This window comes from Jaculus jaculus, chromosome 1 (genome assembly GCF_020740685.1).
Source record: "Jaculus jaculus isolate mJacJac1 chromosome 1, mJacJac1.mat.Y.cur, whole genome shotgun sequence".
In the NCBI taxonomy this organism is placed as follows: Eukaryota; Metazoa; Chordata; class Mammalia; order Rodentia; family Dipodidae; genus Jaculus; species Jaculus jaculus.
Window position 1 is genome coordinate 70,078,742 of NC_059102.1, and position 27,018 is coordinate 70,105,759.

The 27,018-nt window shown below is 41.2% G+C and overlaps 1 protein-coding gene across 4 annotated transcripts in view; it reads left to right on the forward strand.

Annotated features, from left to right (window-relative positions):
* Tle4 (TLE family member 4, transcriptional corepressor) overlaps window positions 1-26,075 on the forward strand; it is a 146,723-nt gene extending 120,648 nt beyond the window's left edge. For all 4 annotated transcript variants that reach the window (XM_045153242.1, XM_045153249.1, XM_045153254.1 and 1 more), the window contains 12 exons: window positions 7,644-7,763; window positions 8,616-8,669; window positions 9,175-9,327; window positions 10,480-10,612; window positions 11,128-11,321; window positions 11,777-11,853; window positions 18,466-18,715; window positions 19,809-20,056; window positions 21,322-21,469; window positions 21,840-21,990; window positions 22,353-22,429; window positions 24,407-26,075. In XM_045153242.1, coding sequence (XP_045009177.1) covers window positions 7,644-7,763; window positions 8,616-8,669; window positions 9,175-9,327; window positions 10,480-10,612; window positions 11,128-11,321; window positions 11,777-11,853; window positions 18,466-18,715; window positions 19,809-20,056; window positions 21,322-21,469; window positions 21,840-21,990; window positions 22,353-22,429; window positions 24,407-24,514 — 1,713 coding nt within the window. In that variant the 3' untranslated portion in view covers window positions 24,515-26,075. The remainder of the gene's footprint in view (window positions 1-7,643; window positions 7,764-8,615; window positions 8,670-9,174; window positions 9,328-10,479; window positions 10,613-11,127; window positions 11,322-11,776; window positions 11,854-18,465; window positions 18,716-19,808; window positions 20,057-21,321; window positions 21,470-21,839; window positions 21,991-22,352; window positions 22,430-24,406) is intronic.
* Window positions 26,076-27,018: the final 943 nt, after the last annotated feature.

Genomic DNA, 27,018 nt, shown 5'->3' on the forward strand with positions numbered 1-27,018 from the left:
TCTTTAGTCAAGCACATCAGTCAATTACAAGTGTAACCTTGATCAAACTCTCTGGGCCTGGGTAGCAGGAAGTAGCAAGTCCTTATGCCAGTAGCCCAGTTCCAACAAAGTTCTCTGAAGTCTTGCCTTCCCCTTAGAAAGCTCATAAGCCAGTCCTCAGAACTCAGTGTTATTTGCACTTAGTATTCTCAAGCTTTCATCATAATAGTCCATAAAACTTGGTTTAACACTTTAGAAGGCATCTTCAGTTGCAAGTACCAAGTCCTGCTTTCACAGGACCAAACACACACACAGAGACGCACAGGCCAAAAGCCACATAGCACAGCATACTTCAGGAACTCCAGCTAGGTACACTTTACATATCTTTAGGTTGAAATCTGAATCCCACCACCACACCTTAATATCTGCCCAGTGGCACCGCCTCCAGCCAGGTGGCTGCCGATGCAAACTACAAACTAACAAAAAAACTCAATATATTGTGGATCATCTATTTAAACTATCACAGTTCCATAGCCTATTTTTTAATTGGGTTGTCTGATTTCTGTAAGCTCTGTAGCTTTGTTTGTTGCTGAGTTGAAGTTTAATCCCATATGGTCAGATAGAGTACAAGGGATTATTTCATTTTCCTGTATTTGTTGAGATTTCCTTTGTGTCCTAATATATGGTCTATTTTAGAGAATGTTCCATGTGCTGCTGAGAAAAATGCATATTCTGCAGCATTTGGGTAGAATGTTCTGTAGATATCTGTTAGGTTCATTTGCTCCAGATGTCTGTTTACTTTTTGCCAGGATGACCTGTCAATTTATGGGAGTGGGATATTTAAGCCACCCACTAAATTGTGTTTGTTGTTATCTGTGACCTTAAGTCTGATAGTGTTTGTCTGATAAAATTGGGAGCCCCCATTTTATGTGCATATATGTTTAGGATTGTAATCTCCTCCTGTTGTTTTCCTTTAATCAGTATAAAATGACCTTTATCTTTCTTTACTATTGTTGAAGTCTGTCCTGTCAGATATTAGGATAGCAACCTTTGCTTGTTTCCTATGCCTATTTGCTTGAAATACCGTTTGCCTTCCTTTCCCCCTAAGACAGTGTCTTCTATTGAGAGATGAGTTTCCTGGAGGTAACAAATGGCAGTATCCTGTCTTTTAATCCAGTCTGCAAGTCTGTGTGTTTTGGTAGGTACGTTTGAGACTACTGATATTAGGAGTTATTATTGAAAGGTATGCATTCATTCTCGCCATTCCTTTTAATTAATTTATTTATTTGAGTCAGAGCGAGAGCAAGAGTGACAATGGGCATGCCAAGGCTTCCAGCCACTGCAAACGAACTCCAGATGTGTGCACCCCATTGTGCATCTGGCTAACGTGGGCCCTGGGAAATTGAACCTAGGTCTTCTGGCTTTGCAGGCAAGTGCCTTAACCGCTAAGCCATCCCGCGAGCTCAGTTCTTGCCATTCTTTTTATTTTGTAGTGTTTCCTGTTTTCCCTTTACTCACTTGTTTTAACTATTACTTGAGTTTGCTTTATTTTTTCCTATTGCCTCCTGTGTGTGTTTTGCTTTCTCTTCAGCATGAAGGATTCCTTCAAGGATTTTCTGTAGAGCTGGTTTAGTTGCCATTTAACCAGTTTTTATTGTGGATTAACCTGATTTCTCCATCAATTTGAATAGATAGCTTTGCAGGATAAAGTAATCTTAGTTGACAATTGCTATCTTTCAGAACTGGGAATATATCATTCCAAGCCCTTCTGGCTTTTAAAATTTGTGTTGAGTAATCTGTAGTTATTCTAATGGACTTACCTTTGTAGGTGGTTTGCTTTTTCTCTCCAACTACTTTCAATATATTTCCTTTGGTTTGTATGTTTAGTAGATTGAGTTTCTTCTCCTTCTGTTATACCCTGAATTCTTATGTTTGATCTTTTCATAGTGTCCCGTATATCTTGAAATTCCTATTCATCATACCTTCCTATTAGCTTGTCTTTCTCTTTGTTGGACTGTAATAGGTCTGCCACCTGCTTTTCTAGTTTAGATATTTTGTTCTTTACTTCATCTGTTCTAATGGTGAGACTTTCCACAAAGTTTTTTATTTCACTGACTTTGTTCTTCAGAGCTAGGATTTCATCCTGGTTTTTCTTCAATATTATTTTCTTACTCATGTCTTATAATGACCTCCTTATTTCATTAAGCTACTTTCTTGTGTTTTCTTTCAGATGTTTGTTTTCTACTTTAATTTGTTTGTTTTTTTCTTTGATTCCTATCATTTATTATTTGATTTTTTTGAGTATAGATAGTCATTTTTTTTGAAATCTTTCTCTTGTATTTCATCTAAAACAGTTTCATTGGTGATCATTTCTGATGGATTTGTAATTTGGGGTGGGATTGTATTGTCTTAATTCTTTGTGTTTCTTATATTGTAATGTAGTGACTTTTGCATCCTTAGTTGATTTGATGCTTAGGTTTTCTACTTATCTGCAGTGCTCTTAGATGTGGCAATCCACCTTTATATACTTTGAGCATATGAGTTAAAAGGTGTCAGGTGTAGCTCTTGTACCCCAATCCAGCCGCAGAAGTAATCCTAGGCGTTAAGTTTGCTTGCTAATCAAGTATTCTAGTGGTCTGGGTAGAATAATTTACTGGCAAATTCTAAACTTCAAATGAGCAATATACACATTCAGTAAAAACCAGCATAGAGTATGCAGTTATGGAGATTAAAACAAACAGTCTTCTAAAGGCAAAATCCCTAAGGGTGCGTGTTGTTCTACACCCTCAATTTTGTCAGCTGGGAGATAAGAGATTTCTGTTTTGTATTGGGTTCCAGGTCAGCCTGTATCTGGATCAGACCCTGCCCCCAATAGTGACAGAAGCAAATGACACCGGCCTTATAAGTATGAAAGCATCAAAGGCAACAATATTCAACCCTCAAATATAGCTTATTTGAAAATGGTAAAGCCAACTAAGAATATATAACCCATAACCTGACATGAAAAAAGAGATTAGCTCTTCTAATGCAGGCCTATGTACCTGGGTTTGTTTTTGTCAGCCTTGTTACCTTTTGGGGTGGCTTCCAGTCTCACCAGTGCTGAGTGTCCACCCTGGTCACTCCATGTTGTGCTGCCAAGCTGGATGTCTGATCAGCTATGCTGGCTGCGCTGCCAGTGGGGGCTGAATGGTGGAGGTGCGCAGTTCTAATGGTTGAGGGATGGGAAGAGTGCACGCTCTTGGAGTTGTTCATGCGGTTCCACTTTTATCCCTTTCAGTAGCTCCTTAGTTGATCTTCCAGTTTCTTAACTTTGTAAGAAGACTAATGAAGTTGAAAAATTGCCTTACTTGGTTTCTGCTGCTGCCGCTTGTGTGCCTGGTGGTGTGGTGCCTTGCAGGTGTGTGGATCTGCAAGTGCCTCAGTGGGATTCTGGCCATTTTTCTCATTTCTGGTGGATCTTGGTCTCTCCGGCTTCTGTGTCTAAGAATAACCTATACCCTCACTTTTCAGAAGAGTGTATTTTGCTGTGGTTTTGCTTAAATCCCTCCCTGTGCTGGTTTGACGTGGCTCCTGTGCCATCATCTTACCTGGAAGGCCCCTTTTAGTATTAATTTTTAAGAACATGTGTCATCACTATTTATTTAGACATCAGCTTTTCCTTTTGAGCAGAGTGGAAATGACCTGAAATAGTGTATGTCAGAGTCAAAAGGCTCAGATAGTTGTTAATCATATACACATACATTTGACTTGTTTTATCCCTCTGTAAAATAGTGATTTAGTAAGAATGAGGCATTTGGGTCAATAAAGGGGTAAAGCTTGAAGGGCCACACTCCCCATGTACCAGTTCCAAAGCACATGCCACACTGTGTACTCCAATGGCTTCCTGTAGAATTAGACATCTGGTAGCCTTCTGTAGTGTATCTCATGGGTTTTGAATAGACTGAGGCACATATTGTGCAGTATATTATGGGATGTGTGGAGGGGCCCAAGCTAGGTGTATTCAGAAACATTTCTAGCCAGTTTTTCACTGCAAACTGTGTTGGGTGCCCCCCACCTTCTGGGAAGCCTCAGCCAAAAATGGGTCATGGCTTGTAAATAAATGGCAATTTATTTGTTTCATATGCTCCATTCTTGGGTGAACAAAGTGTTAATAAAGGGAAATGAGTGGTTACGTCTATCTGGAACCATCTGAGGAAGCTTTGCAATGTGGTCGTAGACTTGGTTCTTGTGCTGGAAGGGGGTTTTAAGATTTATATTTCCATGAGCAAGGGGAGAAAGGCTACCATGTAGTAAAAACACAGACCTCTGGGGAACACAGGCCAGAGCACTGATATGGGAGACAGGGCTGATATTGGTTGGTATAGGAAATGAGGGCCAAACACAAGAGTTCAGACTTCTTTTCTGTGGATGGTAGGTGTTGCAGTCCAGTTCGCATTGCTGGTAGAAATCACCCAACCAAGAGCAGCTTCTGGGAAAAATATTTATTTTGGCTTACAGGCTTGAGGGGAAGCTCTACAATGGCAGGGGAAAATGATGGCATGAGCAGAGGGTGGACATCACCCCCTGGCCAACATAAGGTGGACTACAGCAACAGGAGGGTATGCCAAACACTGGCATGGCAAAACTGGCTATAAAGCCCATAAGCCCGCCCCCAACAATACACTCCCTCCAGGAGGCATTAATTCCCAAATATCCATCAGCTGGGGAGCTAGCATTCACAGCACCTAAGTTTATGGGGGACACCTAAATCAAACCACCACAGTAAGAAACCAGTTGTCCTTTATAAAGAGGAGTAAAAATAAGTGGCTTGATCTATCTTTGGGAAATAGAAATTCTGTAAGTATGGAGAATAGACTGGAAAGGGAAAAGCTAGATAAACAGTTCTTACAGTGTGGTGGTTTGATTCTGGTGTCCCCCATAAACTTAGGTGTTTTGAATGCTAGGTCCCCAGCTGATGGCAATTTGGGAATAAGCGCCTGTTGGGGATAGGCTTATGAGTATTATAGCCAGCTTCCTATTGCCAGTGTTTGGTACACTTTCCTGTTGCTGCTTTCCATCTGATGTTGGCCAGGAGGCAATGTCCATCCTCTGCTCATGCCATCATTTTCCCCTGTCATCATGGAGCTTCCCTTCAAGTCCATAAGCCAAAATAAACTTTTTTCCCCACAAGCTGCTCTTGGTCAGGTGTTTTCTGCCAGCAATATGGACCTAATGGCAACAGGCAATAAGCATGGGACAGAAACAGATGATGTCTGTGTGTGGTTTCAGTGGTTATCAAGCCCAGAATGCATTGGACCATGGTGCAAATGCAAGCAGGAGCACTGAGCCAAGTCTTGTGGCTTAGACATGATGTTTGGAACTCAGTGGAGGCTAAGTCATGTAGTCTACTTTTAAAAATCATTTGGGGGCTGGAGAGATGGCTTAGCGGTTGAGCGCTTGCCTGTGAAGCCTAAGGACCCCAGTTCGAGGCTCGGTTCCCCAGGTCCCACGTTAGCCAGATGCACAAGGGGGCGCACGCGTCTGGAGTTCGTTTGCAGAGGCTGGAAGCCCTGGCGCGCCCATTCTCTCTCTCTCCCTCTATCTGTCTTTCTCTCTATGTCTGTCGCTCTCAAATAAATAAATAATAAAAAAAAAAATTTAAAAAAAAATCATTTGGGGCCTGGCAATATAGCTCAGTGCTAGAGTGCTTCCCCTGAGATCCTTGGTTACATCACCACCACTATCATAAAGATAAAAGAAAATCTTTGTGTTATTAATGTCTTATTTCAGTCCTCAGTTTTGCTGAATAATGTTTCGGTCTCAAGTTATGTGTTTGAGTGGTAGTTGGTCCAGGGCTTGGTGCTCACAATTGATAGGTATGCATCTAAAACTTCCAGCACCACTTGTAGAACAAGGACAGGGTTAGTGGTACCCAGCTTCTAACAGTGACCACCTACTCACTGATCCCAGTCCTTTCTTTCTGTCATGCCAGTCACTCACCCTGAAACTTGCTGTGACTATTTAGACATGCTATGGAAAAGTAGGCATAAATAAAAATAAATGAATAAAGTGGAATTTAGAGCTAAGTTCTGGGTATCATAATTGCCTCCTACATTTAACATAAAGGTACTTGTAGGGTTTATGTGTCTATAAATAATTGATTGTCACCTATAGACTGCCCAAAAGTAAAAAAAAAAAAAAAAGAACCAAACAAGTCAGTTTGTTTTATATGAGCTGAGTAAAGTTATGAGTAAGGAGGAGAGCCTCACTAACAGTTTGCTGAATTTATTTTGGATGATAGGCCTTACGGTGATTCTTTGATCTTCCTAGAACCTTTTTCCTTAGATGTTTCCTTTCCAGATAGTCTTCCTGCTGCCTTATGAAATTAGCCTGCCTCGTAATCAAGCTGCATTTACTTAACCCTTAGGAAACTGAGAATCTTGCTCTGATACCCCTATAAAGGACTTTGCAACTCGTCAGATGTTTATCATCCCTCTACAGCACAGACCTGGCCTGGACCTGTTCCCTTTCATACCTCATCCTTAGTTCTTCTTTTAGGTCAATGTCTAACAGTTATTGGCTATTCTTATGGTAGCTTTCATGGTACTAGCTTTGCCTGTCATCCATATATGGTCAGTAGCCACCTGGCTTTATAGCAGAGTCACCTGCCCTGGCTTCAGCTCTCACCATCATGGGGCTGCCTCTGTTTGAGGACTTGCTGAAAGAGCATCACTTGAGCTTGTGTGTAAGGCGACTCACTGTAATTTCCAGAGGTGTACCTTCTCTCTGCTGTGGCCACAGTGAGTGTGGATTTCCAGACACAGAAAAGGAACAGGCTTTTGAAACAACAGGAGTTGTTAGGTGTTGTCAGGTGGTGGTTTTCCTACCTCTACATCTTCCAAGCCCTTAAAATGTAGAGCTGAACCAGGCACGGTGGTGCATGCCTTTAATACCATCACTTGGGAGGCAGAGGTAGGAGGATCATGGTAAGTTCAAGGCCACCCTGAGACTACATAGTGAATTCCAGGTCAGCCTGCACTTGAGTGAAAAGCCTACCTCAAAACACCCCCCCCACCCCTGCAAGCAAACAGCAAACCTGAGCAAAATGGTGCAAATATGATCTGTGTGTCACATGGCCACCTGTTTTAGGTGTTCAAATCCCTGTTGACTTTTTTTTCTTCCTTTCTCTTCTTTTTTTTTTTTTCTTAGTTGAAGAATTATTACTTATCCCTGAAGCTTACCTCTGCTTGATTTCTTTGTGGATCTTGAACTACAACTGATTAGCAAACAAATTAAAACAAAGAGAACCCTGCTTGCCTTTTCTTCCCTTCTCTCTTGTGTCTACTGTCTGCTTCCTTTCCTAACTTTTTAAAAATGTTGTAAGCAGTAAAGACCACAGCCACCATTCTTGAGTTTATACTTGGTGCTATTGTCCTTTTTATTCCTCGCTCCCTGTGTCATTCTGCTCTGCCTTCTCCTTGTTCTTTCTTTCCTTTTCTCCCATCACTTTTTCTCCTGTCTGTCTCTACCTGTATACCTCCATTATTTTTCCTTTCATCTCCTTCCCCCCTCACCATTTCCCCTTAACAGCTTTCCAGGTATATACTACAGAACAAAAGGGAAAAAAAAAATATTCTGTTAAGTGAGTGACTATTTCTCAGCTCTACTTCTCTTTCTACACCCAGAGCTCCTCAGTATCCCCATCAGCCAGTTTCAGAGGTGCTGAGAAGCACAGAAATTCTACAGACTACTCCTCAGAGAGCAAAAAGCAGAAAACAGAAGAAAAGGAAATTGCAGCTCGTTATGTAAGTTCATTCACCTTTGCTTTGGAGGAAGCCATTTTACCATATATATATATATTTTTTAACCAGCAACTATTACCAGCCAATTCTACAAAACAGATAACAACATCTTTTGTGAGAAAAAAATATACTACATTTATAACTGTCTCTGTCAGCTAACTGAAATTGTGTTTTGTATATGTGTGAGTGGAAGAACATGTGTGTGAAAACACAGTGCTTCCTATAGCAGCTAATCAAATATTTAGGTATTCTGTAGTAATTTTATCTATAGGGTAATTGATTCCCTTAATGTAATCAAGGTAGTTGAATATTGTGCATAGTGGAGAGATGTTATGGAATTACATAAAATCCTAGGAATCTGCTTAAATACTCAGATGAACTGGTATGTTGCATCAGGTTTTGTGGATGATAGCATGCACCCATATCCAGGTTCTCCTTAATGTGACTTGAAGCTCATTTTTCTGTAGTGACTGGGCAGGGCATGTCAGAGACAGGAACGGTCCATATGGGAACAGTGTGGAGCAGGTGGCTGCTACTCCGCCTCTACTGCTGGCACAGCTACTGCTTCAGATTTTTAAGACACTGGAAGACCAAACAACCTCCACTTACGTGTGGGCTGGGTTTGCAAGTTTGCAGCCTGTTTTCTAGAGTGATAAACAAGCTTTGTCCTCCCATTTTTTATTGGAAAATTAAATCATTACCCACCTCTCATCAGTATGAAGAGTAAAAAAGTATTGGTACATTGTAAAGTGTTCAGCTCTGTTTGGTACATTATATCAGTTATGAGCTTGAGTGTTATAAATCTACTGAGTTCAAGAGGCTGAGGTAGATAATACTTGTCATTTGTCTGTGCAGGACAGTGATGGTGAGAAGAGTGATGACAACTTGGTAGTTGACGTGTCCAACGAGGTACGTTTATGGCTGGTTTAACTTCCTACTCGAGGTATGTTTATGGCTGGTTTAACTTCCTACTCATATGCAGCTAACAAGACTATTATCCAAAATGTTGTCTTCACTTATAGACACAACTTTTGCTTATATGAGAATTATTATTTACTTTATACGTTATTGGTTTTTATTTTTATTGTCTTTCCTTTTATCAAGTACAATTGCCCTTCTTACCACAAGAAAAATACACTCCAGGTATAAGTAGCCAGCCTACTGGTCTTACTGTGACTGACGAATGGCAAGTTGGTGGGGCTTTGATTTTTGTTTAGAATAAATACTGAAATTACTATAGTAGTTGTCCTTCCTGCTAGATGTTTTCTTTGGCAATTTCAGTGAATCTTAATCTATTCCAGAAAATTTTTTTCTTCTAAGCTATGAAATGTTTTCAGCTAGAAGTGTCCAGAGTGAAGGATTCCAGTGCTGTGGGTGCCCTGTGAGACCTACAACCCATGGTATTCCTTTGTAGGATCCATCTTCCCCTCGAGGGAGCCCAGCACATTCCCCGAGGGAGAATGGCCTGGACAAGACACGCCTGCTCAAGAAAGATGCCCCGATCAGCCCTGCCTCAGTTGCATCCTCTAGCAGCACTCCTTCCTCCAAATCCAAAGAGCTGAGCCTTGTAAGCAGCTGCACCACCTTTGTCAAAACTGCTACTTCCCAGATACTTGAGTTTGCTTGGACTTTTAATTTTTTATATTTTTGTGTATTTTACATTTTGGTTAAAGGTCTTATATTCCAAATGATGTGTGTGTTTAGGATTTAATTAGCTAACTTTATTTTTGGAACAGAAGTGCTTACTTGGTAATAAGTGTTTGCCTTGTGAGTCTTGTAAGGTTAGAAGAGAGGTATGATTAACTAAGTGAAACACATTTTACTGAAGATGAAGAGCATACACTGAGGTACGGAGAAGATTTTTTTTTTTTTCACCCTGTGGTCTGTGCTAAACTTGGTTTGGGATTTAATGACATTTTCTTACTTACTTTGCTTGAATTACCAAGCTACATACAACTACAACAATTTTTCCTTCCTACCTAAAAGGTAATTTTTATAAAACTTCATCTTGGCTCATACCACAGATGCATAAATGAACTCACAAGTCAGGATAATCCCTCTGCACCTTCCTCTGTGGCTGTTAATTGTGTTTGAGTGTTGTACATCTTTTTTCCTTACCATTTATTTCCATTTTTTAAAAATGCCAAGTTTATTCAGTTTTCAATTGAACTTTTAAATTCACAGAAAAAATAAAAGGCAATCTACAGTTCATGTACAAATTAAAGAGATATATCTATGGGATATATAGAAGGCTAGATTAAGGTTTGGGGTTTCCCCCCTCATATTTTCTTCTTGCCTTCTGGTCTTCTTTTCAAAGCCCCTCCTGTGAACCAAGTTTCTGTAATAATTCATGCCTCAGTGTTTTTTGAGAGTACCTGTCAGCCAGGGAGCCTCTTAGGGCAAGGACTATCTACTGGGGGACCAACTTAAATGAGGGTACCAGCCTGTGGCCTGTCAGGGCTCCGTAGTTCATAGCCATTATTTGGCCTCTAACTCAGACCATTTTCCTAGAAGTGATCTACTCTAAAGTCAGCTTTCATACATTTCTTCCTAAACTTTGGTCTTCTGATCTTCACCAACTCTATAATTGATGCAAGGAAAAGGACCAAAGGAACTCTTTTATCTAATTCTTTCTGTTTTCCTTGTTTTGTTTACCTTTTTAATACTGACAACTATTAAAACCATGTTTTCATGTCTCATACACTCCATCTCTTGTTAGAATGAAAAATCCACTACTCCTGTTTCAAAGTCCAATACACCTACTCCGCGCACTGATGCACCTACACCTGGCAGCAACTCTACTCCTGGCCTGAGGCCTGTTCCTGGAAAGCCACCAGGAGTGGACCCCTTGGGTTAGTAAGACAGTATTTTTCTTATTGTATTTATGCTGTGTTTTTAAAGTGTTTACAGTGAAAGTGATTTGTTTAAAACTACTGTTGACCAGCACTGACTAACTAGAAGGTATTTTTTCTTTCTTCCAAACCAATCACCTGGCTATGTCTTGCATATGGTAGGTGTTCAGTAAGATAGAGTGAATGAATGAATCACCTTGAATAGTTTGTTTTCTAAGGTTCAGGAAGATTTCAGATTATTGTTAGAATTTAAGAGGAGAAGACAACTTATTCCCAAGAAGACATGAACAGTATTCCAGAAAAATAGGAAAGCCCAGAACTGAACAAAAGGAAAAAAAAAAAATGCAATGCTCTTGCCAAGAGTCAAGAAGGGGTTTGAGAAGCCCCTTGGATGACTTCTGAGTGCTAGGATCAGGTGGTTTGGACTAGAATTATGTTCTTTTAAACAAATTTACGTATGTCTTTAATACTGTTTTCTTTGATCTTGGTTTTTTTTCTTCCATTTTGGTTGGTAGCATCCAGCCTGAGGACCCCGATGGCTGTACCTTGTCCATATCCAGCCCCATTTGGAATTGTGCCCCATGCTGGCATGAATGGGGAGCTGACCAGCCCCGGAGCCGCCTATGCTGGGCTACACAACATCTCCCCCCAGATGAGCGCTGCTGCCGCCGCCGCCGCTGCTGCCGCCGCCTATGGAAGATCACCAGTGGTATGCTCCTGGGCTTCTACACAAGGGCCACTGAGCCATGCTGCTCTTGAATGTAGTTTGTATAATGAGGGAGTGTCTACAGAAGTTTGGGGGTGTATTTATGAATTAAGTTATATGTGATTTTTGTCTTGACCTGGTGTTTTTCTTCTTTGAAAATGGGAAAGTTTTTAAGTCTATAAAAAATTGACATTTTTAGGTCTATACAATTAAACCACATAGTATAATAAGTAGAACTAACTCTGCTTCATTCAGAACCTCAATAATTATTTAGTGTAATTTTTCTTTGTATGTTCCACTTTAGGATTTAATGTATTATCCTTTCATCAATAAATACTTGTATACATGTCTCTAAAATTTTATTTCCAAAGGGTCTCTTTTCTCAGGTTTCAGAAAAGATACAAGCAAGACAAAGTAAATCTGTTTCTGTTTGTTGTTTTGCTTGGGAAAACTTCTAGGTGGGATTTGATCCACACCATCATATGCGTGTGCCAGCAATACCTCCCAACCTGACAGGCATTCCAGGAGGAAAACCGTGAGTATCTTTTTTCCTTGCTTGCCTTTAGAATTTGAGCTCTAGTATGTTTAATTTTCTCTTAGCACAAGAAAAGACATAAGGGATGGGGGGGGGGGCATGTTCTCAGTTTAAAGTGAAGCTTTAAGTGCAACCCCAGACTTCTTCATATCCAAATCCACTTCTGATATGAAGACAGACATTTGTTCAGAGTGTCTTCTGAGTATGTGCAAACTTGGGTACTCAGCATTTGAACATGTAGGGAAAGGACATGCCCAGCTTCAAAGGCTGATGAGAAGTGAGGACAATCCTATGTTTGGTTCACTTCTGGAAATGATGGCTTACTCACTTGGTATCTTTACTATCTGTTCACACTGCTCTGGAGTTACAGCAGACTAAAGACAGCATACACATTCTTCCAGCCTCTCCTTACACATTCTAATTTCTCACCTTCTCTTTCACATTCCTAATTTCAATATGAATGCACCTTTTATCACTACCAAAAACAGTTCTCTCTGTATCTTTGATTTTTTTTTCAAATAGGGAGATTTCACTAGAAATTTGCATTGGCTCTTTTTGTTGTTGTTGTTCATTTATTTATTCATTTATTTGAGAGAGGCAGAGAGAGAAAGAGGCAGAGAGAGGGTGAGAATGGGCACACCAGGGCCTCCAGCCACTGCAAAAGAACTCCAGATGTGTCAGCCCCCTTGTGCATCTGGCTAACATGGGTCCTGGGGAATCAAGCCTCGAACCGAGGTCCTTAGGCTTCATGGGCAAGTGCCTTGACTGCTAAGCCAACTCTCCAGCCCACATTGGCCCTTTTTTACAGAACATATTCTGGTGGTTTTCTCCTTACTCTATGAAAGCAATCCCTGTAGACTCTCCTTACATTCCTAGCCATGTTGATTCTCATCACTCTGTGCATGCATGTTTGTATGTGTGAGTATGCAAGCAACAAGCATATGTATGCAAATGAGGATGGAGGCCAGCCATCAATGTCTTTGCCTTGCTTTTTGAGGCATAGTCTCTCAGTGAACCCAGAGCTCACTGATTAGACTAGGCAAGCTAGCCATCAAGGCCTAGAGATCTTACTATCTCGCTTCCCCAGCACCAGGAATGCAGGCACGCACCGACCTTGAGCTGCAAGTGCTTTACACACTGAGCCATCTCCTTAGCCCCTCATCACTTTTTGATTGGAATGTTCTTCAAAACTATAAGTGCTATATATACACGGTATCTTCAATCTCCTGCACAATTCAGATTTGACCCTCAGTAGGTGCTGAAGTTTCCCTCTCCCAGAGGTTTCCTTGGTGACTTTCCTATTAGGGCATTCACTGCTATTCCTTCTTCCAGTATCACCTTTTCTGTAACTCACTTCAAGTGTCTGTTAGATGCCATCTTAACTGAGCATCTGCCCTGATAACACTGTCTTAAAATATCATCTTTCCCTTCCTTCTTTCCTATTGTACTTTACCTCTTTTTTCGGAGCTATGTAACACAAACTAGCCTTGAACTTGTAATCCTTGTTTTTGCTTCTGCTTCCCTATGTTGGAGTTACAGGGGTACACCATCACACCCAGCTTTGTAATGCTTGCTTATAGCCATTATTTATCTGCCTGATCTCACTTGAATAAGTTCTATGAGAGCAGAACAGAACTTTTCTCTTTAAGTACAGAAGTAACTCATAGTTGTGCTCAACATGTAAGTTTGTTCAGTGAATATATGCCAGTTTCCTCCTCCTCTAACTTCCCATTGCTTGTCATTTCACTGCAACACAGGGACTTGTCACCTTAGTGTTTCCTCTAACTTCCCATTGCTTGTTTTTTCACTATGACAGAGGGAGTTGATTGTTCTTTTACTCCTTATTTTTTACCCATTGCCTCAGTATTCACATGTGTGACCTTGACCTCTCTGATTTCCACCTGCTAAATCAGTCTTTGTTCTTACTTCTGTAACTAAGTTTACAGCATACTATTCAGCCCCCTTCCCTGTTAAATCAAACAATGCTAGACTCTATAGCCACATTGCTTAGTAAATATTTGACTGATTAATAAGGGAAACAAGGCAAATTACACTTTTGAGTTCCTTGAGAGTTAAAGGTATAAATATCAATTACCATAAAAATTCTGTGTACCTGTGTGTGTTCTGCAAATAGTGGTCAACTGACTGACAAATTTTGTTGACCAAGAACTCTGATCTATTTAAAGGTCAAAGTTTGGTCTATTTCAAGCAGTGACTAAATAACAAGATCACAGGATTAATCAAATAACAACTCAAATACCCACAAGTTCCGTGAACTATAGAAGAGATAGACAGGCTCCTGTAGGAAAGAGATGCTGTCCTGTTTGAAGAAAGTAGAGCGATGTCAAGTGAGGTGAGGTTTCCTGCACCTGCTGCTGCCCTGAGGACACAGGGTTGTAAGGTGTGTATATTTAAAGAGGCAATAGCTATCTTGGTTTGGGAGTCATACCAGTTGTTTAACCAATGTAGAGTTCAAGTTTTTCTTTCTTGCCATGCTTCTGAGCTTTGTGACAGAATGTCCTCTTCAGTCTTTACTAATCACATGAAACTAAAGGCACCACAGGCTTCCATTGCTACCATGACTGGATAGAACTATTTTAGCCACCATGCCTTCCCCACAAGTGTGAACTGATACTTGCCTCTTCTGATACTATGTATGTGTGAAATCTGTATAAACACTAATAGCAGAAATATAGCCCTATTATGTCTGCATGCTTTGGGCTCCTGAAGGTCACCTATTAGACACTCAGAGAGTGTTATTGTACTGAAGAATATGTTATTGAAGACCTGAAAGTAATGTGTGTGATTGCTTTCTTAGCTATTTAAATTCTCAAAGCTCTTTAAAACCCATTTAGGGAGCTTAGTGGGGAGAAAGGGTTGTCTTTTCATAGAATTTGACACTGAGGACATATATATTACCATCTGAACTTGAAATAACCTTCTTTTTCCTTCCTTTAGGATTTAGTCTTCATGACCTTAATTGCTAAATTAATTAGCCTTTTCTTGGTCATTTGCCCTCAGAAGCCTGGCCTTTCTTTATGAGCCTGAACTGAAATCTGGCTCTCTTAAGGTCACCCTTTTTCCTGCAACCTCTGAGGGGGTGCCCTTTTTTCTCTCACATCCTATAAGCCACAGGACCACATTCCTTTGCTTAATCTGTAGGAAATGTTGGTCCTACTCAACCTCAGCTACCATATTAAGAAGCTCATCAAAAAGCATTAGTCATCACTCCTGCCACTCCAGAATGCAAGCATGTGATCCAGTACAGCCCTGTCTGTCCTTGGTAACCAGATTCTATGAACTGTGACTTCTGTTCCCAATATTGCTACTATCTTCCAACCCCTTTGCAGTAGCTTTCCCCTGCAGTAACTCCCTGAGAAGTTATCCTCCCTGATCCTACCGTCTCCCATCCATTCCAATGCTCATTGAAAAATCTCAACTGCCATGTCACTTCCAGTGCCTTCACTGTAATTCTCACAATGCACATGGTCGTGTTATATGCCCCTGCTTTCTTCAGCCTGGTTTCTCATCACACTCCACATGGTACTCACTGGCCTTTTAGTCTAGGGTAGGTACTATTGTTTTGCTACCCCCACTACCACCAGATACGTGGAATGCCTGCTTCCTTCCTTCTGGGCTTAGTCTGATGCCTTGCCACTGCCTTTGAGAGGGATCCCTGCCTTGCATGTGTACTCTCTGCCATCTGTAAGGTGTTTAGCAGCATTTACTGACTCTTCATGCTTTCATATCAGACCCTTTACCCATTGAGCCATTTCCCCAGTCCTACATAAATATTTTTAGGTCAACCTCTGTTACAACTGTGGGGTTTTGCTTATTTATTTATAATAAGCATATTGTCTTACTCTGGCCTCTGTGTTCTCATGTTCCTCATTATACTGTTTTGAGACTCCAAGAGTAGCACAGAAGCTCTCCTGTTTGTAACACTGCAATCCTTGCAGTTGTTTAGGTAAGCATCCACTGATGAGCATGCTTTCCACTGCCAGCTGTAACAGCCAGCATGTGCGGGTTTTCTTCTTGCTGCGATCCTAACATCATGCTTGGCACACTTAGGGTACTCAAGAAACGTATGTAAAATGGATGAGTCTTTTGGTCACTTACTAATTATTTTAGTGTGTGTGTGTGTGTGTGTGTGTGTGTGTGTGTTTGCATGTGTGAGGAGGCCAGAAGTTGGCACTAGGTGTCTTCCTCAGTTGCTCACCACCATGTTTTATTGAGACAGTTTTTCATTGAACCCAGAGCTAACAAATTCAGCTCGACTAGTGACAGCAAGACACAGAGATTCTGCAATCTTTACCTCTCCAGCTAAGGAATTATAGGCGTATATCACTATGCTTAGCTTTTTATGTGGGTGCTAGGTATCTGAATTCAGGTCCTCATGCTATAAACAAGCACCACTGAAACATCTCCTCAGACCCACATTAACCTTTCTAAGCCTACCTCTGTACTGAGTCATGGCTATATGAGTTTTCATCAGACTTCAAGTTTAGGAAAACTAAATTCATGATCTCCCCACATTTGTATAGTTGAGTTACACTTTCCTGCTGCCTTCAGCAATTTTTGTGCTCTTCTGAGTCACTAGGGTCTAAATTCTGCATTTCTCCTAAATACTCTTCTCAAGTCACACACAAACTGTGACTTTAAGACCTGTTACCTTAATCTAAGAAATACTTTCTGTCTGTTGTCTTCCTTGCTTCCTAGTCCTTCTCCTCAGCACTCTCCACAGTCTCCAGTGAAGTAAGGGCCCTCTACTATATGGCTGGGAATATTCTGGTGGTTGATAATTGCTCCTTAGTGATGAGCTAAACTTATGGAACTGTGACTAGCCTATAGATTGTTGTAGGAAGGGATCATAAACCATCCCACTTTAACTTTGTGCTTTAGTCCAAGCTGCTGTGTTTTTGTGTACTCAACTTCTTTCTCTTGGCACATAATTCCCAAAGTGGCCAGTGACCCATGACAGTCCTCACGATCCTGCTCCCTCCAACCTGCCGCAAGCATCTCAAGCCTCCCAAAACTTGACCTGTGTCCCAAGAGCCTCACTTGTTCCCTTGCACACTAAAGACCATGCTCTAAAAGTCGATGAGTCCATTGAACAAGATGCTGTAACTCAGCTACCGTTTAGAACCCGATGTTTTCACACCACAGGTCTTTTGAGTGTATGAACTGGAGCTAGAGCCACCCTGAATAATCAGATTTGGGTCTCAGGGCTACGCCGGACATTTCTTCAGGCCCTTATTCCTTTTGGGTTTGCTAGTAGTTATGATTCTCAAGTATGGCCACGGTGTTAAAAATAAGGCTTTTGTGCGCTGGAGAGATGGCTTATCAGTTAAGCGCTTGCCTGTGAAGCCTAAGGACCCCGGTTCAAGACTCGGTTCCCCAGGTCCCACGTTAGCCAGATGCACAAGGGGGCGCACATGTCTGGAGTTCGTTTGCAGTGGCTGGTAGCCCTGGCACTCCCATTCTCTCCCTCTCTCTCTCTCTCTCTCTCTCTCTCTCTCTCTCTCTCTCTCTCTCTCTCTGCCTCGTTCTCTGTCTGTTGCTCTCAAATAAATAAATAAAAATAAACCAAAAAGAAAAATAAGGCTTTTGTTTTTTCAATTCGTTTGTATATTAGTTGGCATATCTGCCATTTCAACATTTTCAGCTAGGGGCTCTGAACTCCCAATAGCTTTGTAATTTTAGCTTCATGATTTCTATCTAGTAGTAAGTCTTCAGTTTGGTATGAATTGAGCTATTGTCAAAGTCTGATTCCAAGCTTTAGAATCCCCCGAGTAGACTGCAATGCAGGTTCATAGAGTGCTCCAAAAGAGTAGGTCCTATACTTGACAGGAACCTCCTCCTCCCACCCCCAGGGTAGAAAGAAGGCAATACCAATTTATAGTGTCTCTGAAAGAGAAGGTGTGAGATTTCACCATACCTCAAGTTTAGGAAAACCAAATTGATGATCTCCCCATATTTACACAGTAAAGTTACATTTTCTTGCTAGCTTCACCATTTTTTGTGGTCTGAGTCACTGAGTTCTAAGTTCTAGAATTTTCCTAAGCTCTCTTGACTTACAGTTGTCTTACGTAGTCCTTTTGTGTGATGCACATATAGTCTCTCCCTTTTAGAAGTTAGAACTATGTTTAGAGGCCACTGGTAACTACTGGTACCACATAGAAATTATTAAGCAGCCAGCCTGATAATTATGCCAGTAGCTCTGTGACTTCGAAGCTTGTGATATCCAGCTATTCCCAGTCCTTTAAACTTGTTTGTACATAACAATGGCATTGAAAGAATTTTATTCATCTTCTTGTTACATTGGGTGGGTTAATAAAACTTCATAGGGCTGAGGTTGGGAGAGTGCTTGCCTAGCAGGCACAAAGCTCTGAGTTCAAGCCCAGGGCCATATAAGCCAAGTTCAGTGGTATGTGCCTGTAATCCCAGCACTGGAGAGGTAGAGACAGGAGGATCCTAAATCCAAAGTCATTCTCAGCTACTTAGCAAGTTTTTGGCCAGGCTGGGCTACATGATGCCATGTTTAAAACCAAAAAGAAACAAAAAAAGTTTCTACGTTGCTCTCATCATTATTCATTCCCTCTGCTATCTTAGAGCATACTCTTTCCACGTCAGTGCAGACGGCCAGATGCAACCTGTCCCCTTTCCCCCGGATGCCCTCATTGGACCTGGGATCCCCCGACATGCCCGGCAGATCAACACCCTCAACCACGGGGAGGTGGTGTGTGCAGTGACCATCAGCAACCCCACGAGGCACGTGTACACAGGAGGCAAGGGCTGCGTCAAGGTCTGGGACATCAGCCACCCTGGCAACAAGAGCCCCGTCTCTCAGCTGGACTGTCTGGTGAGTGAGCAGGGTGACTGAGACTCGAACCTTCTGTCATGCAGGAAACAGTAATGGGAAGAAAGTGTCAGTTCCAAAATGGTAGCTAGGCTAGGGTCATTTCCTCCAGCATAGTGACCCAACTCTTCATGGGTGGCACTCACACACGCATTTGGTATTCATCCCGTTGCTAGGGTCAAAGGTAAACAACTTGTCTTCCTATACAATGGAGGGGTTCAGTCATGTATGAGGCTGGTTCATGCTTATAATCTCAGCACTCAAGAGGCTGAGGCAGAAAGATGTCCATGAATTTGAGTCCAGCTTAGACTACAGAGTGGGCTCCAGGTCAGCCTGAGCTATAGAATGATTGGTTTCTGTGAGAGTGTAACTGAGAACCTGCTCATATATTAATTTGGCAATGGCTATAGAAACTCCTTTAGATGGCATATTACCATTTCATTTTGGTTTGTACAAAAAATTGTAGCTTAGTTTCCTTAACACCAGCAGAATTTTTTTCCCTCATTTAATTTGGCATAATTAAATAGTGCATATGATTCTCATAACCTAGACTAAGAGAATTTATTTTTTCCTGTCACTTAACAGCCATTAACAGTCATTCCTCCAGTTTATGATGCTTTGTTGAATCTACAACGCCCTTTATTCATGCACAACAGGGCCACACAAAAAGGAGCAGTTTGCTCAGATTCTCTACCCCTGTAGCTGCCGAAGCAGGGCCCTTTATCCTCAGCAGAACATACTAGAGCCCCAGGGTTAGCTAGTCTGGGGCTTGGAGAGCTCCTACAGTTGGTGTTCACGTGGATCTGTGTGCTCAAATGATACCCGCAGTTGGTTAATTTGGTGGTGGGAGTGTGTCTAGATCTTTGCATTTTGATGCTAATTAAGATTAAATATTTCAGTACTAAATTTTGTAGATCACGTTTAAGTACTTCCTTAATTTCATGTAATTTTCTAGCATTAATCTACTTTATCATTGTCATAAGTATAAATGGCTCATTAAACCAGAAGGAAACACAATACTTTTATGGATTTCTGCTCTCGTGTTAATGCTGCTTTCCTTTCCTCATGAGTAATATCATGATTTTTGTCTCCATAGAACAGGGATAACTACATCCGTTCCTGCAGATTGCTCCCTGATGGTCGCACCCTAATTGTTGGAGGCGAAGCCAGTACTCTGTCCATCTGGGACCTGGCTGCTCCAACTCCTCGCATCAAGGCGGAGCTGACTTCCTCAGCCCCCGCCTGCTACGCCCTGGCCATTAGTCCTGACTCCAAGGTCTGCTTCTCATGCTGCAGTGATGGCAACATCGCCGTGTGGGACCTGCACAACCAGACCCTGGTGAGGTAGGTCAGCACAATCTATTTCTAGGTCATGAGGAAGAGCTAATTTTACCACACTGTGCTCTGTGTGTGTGTGTGTGTGTGTGTGTGTGTTTGTGTGTGTGTGTGTAGGGGAAGGGGGGGGAATGGGAAGGGAGCTGGGGTGGAATGTGTTTACTTTCTAAAAATTATTAAGATCAACTCCATTGTAAGGTGGCAACAACGTAGAAATGTGAAATATCATTTTCTATATTATACTTAAAGTTTTTTTTCCTTCTTTTTGTTTAATTTTTTTTGTTCATTTTCATTTATTTATTTGAGTGTGACAGAGAGAGAGAAAGAGGCAGAGAGAGAAAGAGGGAGAGAGAATGGGCGCTCCAGGGCTTCCAGCCACTGCAAACAAAGTCCAGATGCCTGCGCCCCCTTGTGCATCTGGCTAACATGGGTCCTGGGGAACCGAGCCTCGAACCGTGGTCCTTAAGCTTCACAGGCAAGCGCTTAACCACTAAGCCATCTCTCCAGCCCTTTTTTTTCCTTCTTGACAGTACTAAGCATTACCAACTCAGATTTTTTTTAAATGGAAATCAGTTTGACATAGATAGTGTGCATAAGATTCCTGTGACCTCATGGGTTCATTAGTAGGAGTCTACTTTTTGCTTGCTGACAAGCCCTAGCTCCCAACACTGCATGCTAAGAAGACTCTCTGTGTTGTTGCCTTGGGTGTGGTCCCTGGCCCACAGTCACTGTTTACCACATTATTTTTCAGCACTTGTAAAAGGCCCGAGAGCTGTTGTATGCTACTTATGCTGGAATGGTCTAGATCATGTATGCCCTCCTATTTAAGGACAGGTATACATAATATAAATGTATATTTGCAAATGAGAGCAAGAGGAATGGCTAGGAGAAGGTTGTGAATAATAGCTTTGAGTCTGGTGAGTGCCAGGAGAAGAGCCTTTTCCTGTCTGTCTCTTACTTTGAAGGACTGAACTCTGAACACAGTTCAAAAAGCAAATGTCACTCTTGTCACTAGGCTAAGGTTCAGGTGAGGAGCTGCTTTGAACTACCCCTTTATGTCCCATATACATTAACTCAGTGACTACTCAGTAGCCTTTCATTGAGTGGCCTTTCCTCCTGCATGATATGTTTTGTTATCATTTTGAACAATTAGAAAACATAAACCACAGTGAAATCTATAGATAACACACACTCAAATTGATCACCAAAGAGTTCCAAAGTGAGCTGAAGCAAATGCTAACTTTCAAGGACATTTCTTATATTTGACATTTCAGGCAATTCCAAGGCCACACAGATGGCGCCAGCTGTATCGACATTTCTAATGATGGCACCAAGCTGTGGACAGGCGGTTTGGACAACACAGTCAGGTCCTGGGACCTGCGTGAAGGGCGGCAGCTGCAGCAGCATGACTTCACCTCACAGGTATGGACTGTGCCCGTGACACTGTAGATGAAGTTTATGAAGCATTACCTATGGAAAGAAGAGGCACAGTTGAGTGTGGCTCACTTGGGGATCATCTGATGAATTTGTTCTCTTCCTGCACAGCTTAGATTTATTTATTTGTGAGCAGAAAGGAGAGAGATGAAGGGGAGGGGTAATGAAAGTTGGTGGGGGGATATGGGTGTACCAGGGCCTCTCGCTGCAACAAATGAACTCCAGATATATGCACCGTTGTGTGCATCTGGCATTACATGAGTACTGAAGGATTAAACTAGGCTGACAGGCTTTGTAAGCAAGCACCTTTCACCACTGAACAATCTCCGTAGCCCACCATTTCCGGTTTTAATTCTAGATCTTTTCTTTGGGCTACTGCCCAACTGGAGAATGGCTTGCAGTGGGGATGGAGAACAGTAATGTGGAAGTGTTGCATGTCACCAAGCCAGACAAATACCAGTTGCATCTTCATGAGAGCTGTGTGCTGTCACTCAAATTTGCCCACTGTGGTAAGCAAGTCTCTTTTGTTCATTTTCTGTCAACCAGAATTTCTCCTCCTGTCTTTCTACTGACTCATTGTAAGTTGGGTCCTATATCTTATTATGTGTCCCGCTTCAGAAACATATAGCTTCGTTATCCATGTCTGCCTCCCTAGCACTTTGTAATTTGCTGCCTTAATCCACTTTATTCTTATTATGAGAATAAATAAATGACTCATAAAATCTATGAATGGGGCAGGGCTTAGTTTTGAGTGATAAGACACTCTTATTATTAGTGGAATGAATTTCTGTGATTAATTTGGTGGTCTCTAAAGCAAATCTTGGCATTATTTAGTAGCAGAAATACTACACCTTTTAAAACTCTCTTATAGGCAAATGGTTTGTCAGCACTGGAAAGGACAACCTTCTGAATGCATGGAGGACACCTTATGGGGCCAGCATATTCCAGGTAACACCAAGCTTGCTTCCTCAGAAGGGTTGTGTGCTCCCTGTAATGGTTTAGTCACACTGTTTCCATGTGTCCTCTCAGATGACTAGTGGTGTTTACCCAAGTGCTAAGATTACCACAGGGACAACTAGTGTCATTCCAGCCAAGTAGACCCTCAGGCACGCGAGGGACTCAATTTGCCAGCACAGCCGTGAGCCGGAACTAGAGTCCTCTTCATGGCTTTCAGAGCCTACAACCCCAGGGTACCACCTCATCATGCCTGAATCTCATTTTATATGTTAAAGTGGATATTTTAGGCCTTTTGTGTCTTTTTTTATTGTATACATGTGCCTTTTTAAGTTTTGTTTTTTTTAACTTGACCATTGTACCCAAGTACCTTCATGAGTATTACCAGATCTTTAAAGACTTTTTGCCAGATTGTTCCAGAAAAATCCCTAAGTCTAGATTGATTTACAAACTTTGGTTCTTCTGAATAGCTCAGCAATTTCATAATACAATTATGAAATTATTTGTAAAAGGACCAATTTGTAGATAGAGTACTAACACACACACACACAAATACAATCTCTCTCCTGTCTTAGGGGTTTGTGAGAGTTTTATGGACAAGTCAGCAAATTTCCTCTTAACCTTCTGTACTCTGGATGTTACTATCTAGTGTTTCTTTTTTTAGGAACAATATAACAGACTTGCAGTTTCTTTGACCAAATGATATGAAGTCATCATAGAGTACATTAATTTAGTTGAGTCCAAAATAGTGTCATGCAGAATAGTAGGACAAAAACAGCTGATCTTGTCATGAAGGTATACATTTTTTAATTTTTATTTTTTTTAATTATTTGAAAGAGAGAGAATGTGAGCATGCCAGGGCCTACTGCCTTTGAAAACAAACTCCAGATGTGTTTATACCTTGTGCATCTGGATGACGTGGTTCCTGGCTAATTGAACTTGGATTCTTTGGCTTTGCAGGCAAGCACCTTAATCGCTAAGCCATCTCTCCAGCTCCTGAAGGTTATATGTTAATGCAAGGGTTTTCACGCCCTTTCGTTCCCAACCAAAGCTTCCTTAAGAAAATGAAAAAAATATTAGTGTACCTTTTATACTGGACACAAGTATCTCTTTTGTGTATACTAGGTTGTGAATTTAAATTATTACTAATTGCAATTAAAAGAAGTTTGAGAAGCATGCGGTGGGTTAGCCAATGTGACTTAAGCTTATTGTTCCAAGTGTTTGGAGTCAGCTTAAATCCTGTGTTTATGTTCTTCCTTGTCTTACTCTCCCCTTCCTCCCTCACCTTCCTTCTGTTAGTACAGTGTGATTGGTTAAAAAGGTAACCTTGCCTCCTCTGAAGCATACTTGAGCACTATATGCCACTCACCTAGGCTTGGTGTATTTCTCTCCAGTTACTGTACTACTCTTACATGTTTGTATTGTGGTTTTGCTCTAGGAACTTTAGGCTTTTTCTTGGAATATTATTGCATTTTCCATCTCTTTCAACTTCATTTGAACAATGTGACTCCTCAGAGGTGGAAGGACAGGTCCACTGTCTATACTCCTTTGCCTCTGAAGGAAACTGAGGCTCAGATAGGTTAAGGGGAAGTGGCTTATGTCTGCATCATGCAGCACCACCTAGATCCAGGCCACCTGGCGGCACAAGTGGAGACCTTCTCATAACAACGGTACCCTGCTGTTCACTTTCTGGAGAACAGGGTTTGACTTATTCATCAGCATAGGTGCTTATACAACTTGCCTGCCTCATTAATGTCCTCAGGGCAAGAGCCTCTAAACTGGGAGGGTCACTCAAGTAGATGGACTCCAGTTTGGTTACTTCTAGAAATGTTTTGAGTGCCTGCCCAGGGCTTCTAGAAATGACTGCCTCTCCCTCCCCTTGGGTGTTGCTCGAAAGCTGCTGCCATTGTGTCTGCTTCAAGTCCAGCTTCTCATTGTTCATGATTAACATTTTGGTATTTTTCTTCCTAGTCCAAAGAATCTTCATCGGTGCTTAGCTGTGACATCTCTGTGGATGACAAATACATTGTCACTGGCTCTGGGGATAAGAAAGCCACAGTTTATGAAGTTATTTATTAAGGACAAATCTTCATGCAAACTGGACTCCCTCTTGTAGCACTTTGCCCCATCATCCTTTTTAGTTCATCCCCTCTCATGCGTTTCAAACCAAGGATTTCATATACTCATTGCAGTTGTGGAGTTTAACCCCTTCCTTAAGCCCACTGCCTCCTTGCTATTGAATTGTGAATACTCATTAAGAACCTGTGATACCAAATCTTCAGCTGTCTACTTGGAAGAACATGGAATAAGCATATTTAACAGTGAATTGAACCGTTAATTATGTATTATATCTGTAATATATTTATTTTGTTTAAAGAGGGCTTTCTAACAATGACTGACTAAATAAAGCTGTCTGCTCCTGCATTGATATTGACGGCGCGTTGTATGATACCTTTCTCACCCCCTTTTTGGTAAAGAAGGGGAAAGGAAGGTTTAAAATAATTGATTCAAAATGTCACTAAATGTAGAGTTGACTGTATAGAGATGTGAAATGTATAATTACACATGGAAGCAATATGTTGCTGTGTTGTTATAAGTGTTTCTTTTGTTTTCTATTTTTTTATAGACTTTGGAAATTTGGCTGAGCAAGTAGAACATGACAGGCCAAGTACTATTCATTTGAGTCTATTTGGGCCACTTTAACGGATATATCTATAACTATATTCGATAAAAGTAATTGGACATATTTCTTTTTATTTGACTTGTCAACAAGTGTCTGTAATATATTTTTAATTCCCTTTTTATTGTATTATAGACAGATGAACAAATTAAATTGGGCCTCAAAGAGCGAACTTAATCCCTTCCGGATTTTTTTTGCCACATTTCTTTGCAAAGGGAGATGTATGTCCTTGGGCATTTGGGTTGTTACAAGGATTGGTGGGCCATTCTGTGACATGCTCTTTTAGAGCTGCACAGAGTCGGGAATGACATCTACCACTGTGCAAGGCAAGTCTCAGAAAGCAAGGTCAGCAGAGGAGGCTTTGCAGAGCCCTGCTTGATAAGACACAAAGAACAGACTCTTCTGGGATGAGCACGTGCTTTCTTTACCTCCAGTTCTTTCCATGTCTTAGTTGGATGTCCCTGAAATGGACACAGGCTGTGCCATTGTGCCAGAAACATCGTGTTACCTTTTATGTTGTTGTTGCTGTTAAACTATAATATGTGACTCCTTTTTTATTATTATTTTTGTTCGAATGCTTTAAGAAAAACCTTTTAAGTCTGTGGATCTGCTGATGTACAGTGCCTTTGCTGCTATGAATCAAAATCAAGAGACCCATGTAGATAAATTTACTGTACACGTAGAAAATCTGAATTTCATACTAGAAATGAATGGATGCTGCAAGTTGAAATGGACTGTCCATTGACGTTCCTTGTGTGGTAGCAGAAAAAAATGGTGTCTTAAGTGCTTAGTGTTTGATGTCATTAACAGTTTCGTAAGACTACAGTGTAGAAAGATTTTGATACTAAAGTGTGTGTTGTACATAGTTCTAATGCATTGTGTGGACCACCAGTACTTCTATGATGGTAGATTGTTTGTGCATTCAGACTTTTAAGCATTAAACATAAATAACTTCTGGTATGCTTATTTTTCTAATTCTTTGTTTACTAGCTACTTTCTTTATGCCACTCCTTACATTAAAAATCACTATATTCAAGATATATTGTTAAGTAGTGTGGGTTTTAAGTTGTAATTTTCACTTGAGATAAGCCAATTATAAAAGTTATCAAAGTGGTTATCACCTATTTGCTGGAAACCTGTCCTTTGTTGGGATACTTTCTGGATGTAAACTGCTACCTTGCTCAAAACCTGCTCCACTTGGACCTGCATTGTTCAGTGAAGTTATACTAGCCACTCTTGGGTATTTAAATTTAATTCTGTTAAAGGTGAATAAAATTAGAAATCCTCTTTGCCAGTAACCTTAACTATATTTCAGTAGCTCAGTACCCATGTGTGGCTAATGGCTGTTGTACCAAACCTCTCAAAACTGCAGAACATTTCCCTCATTGCTGAATGTTCTGGGGAATCAAGACTGCTTCCAGAATTAGTACTGTATAGCACTGCCAGCCTTTGGGCTTAAGAACTCTCACTGAGTACACACAGACATCTTAGGAAGTATCTTTAGGCTAGATAGATGTGTAAAGACTTGGCCATGGGGCTAGAGAGATGGCTCAAAAGGTAAGGCTCTTGCCTACAAAGCCTGACAGCCTGGGTTTGATTCCCTATTACCCACATAAAGCCAGATGCATGTATCTGGAGTTTGTTTGCCACCTCTAAGGCGGCCCTATCGTGCCCATTTTCTGTCTTTATCTATCTCTGCTTGCAAATAAATAAGAAAATACTAATTTAAAAAAAGGAATTGGCCCCTGAAGAAATTAATCCCAAATTCTTAATGTGGTAGGAGAGAAAAAAATTGACTTTTTCAAGATCCACAGCCTGGGAGTTGGAGCCCTAGTGTGGTCTGTTATGGTCTACCATAGGCAGCATTAGAAGCAGACACTCTAATGGAGCACCATTTACTTTG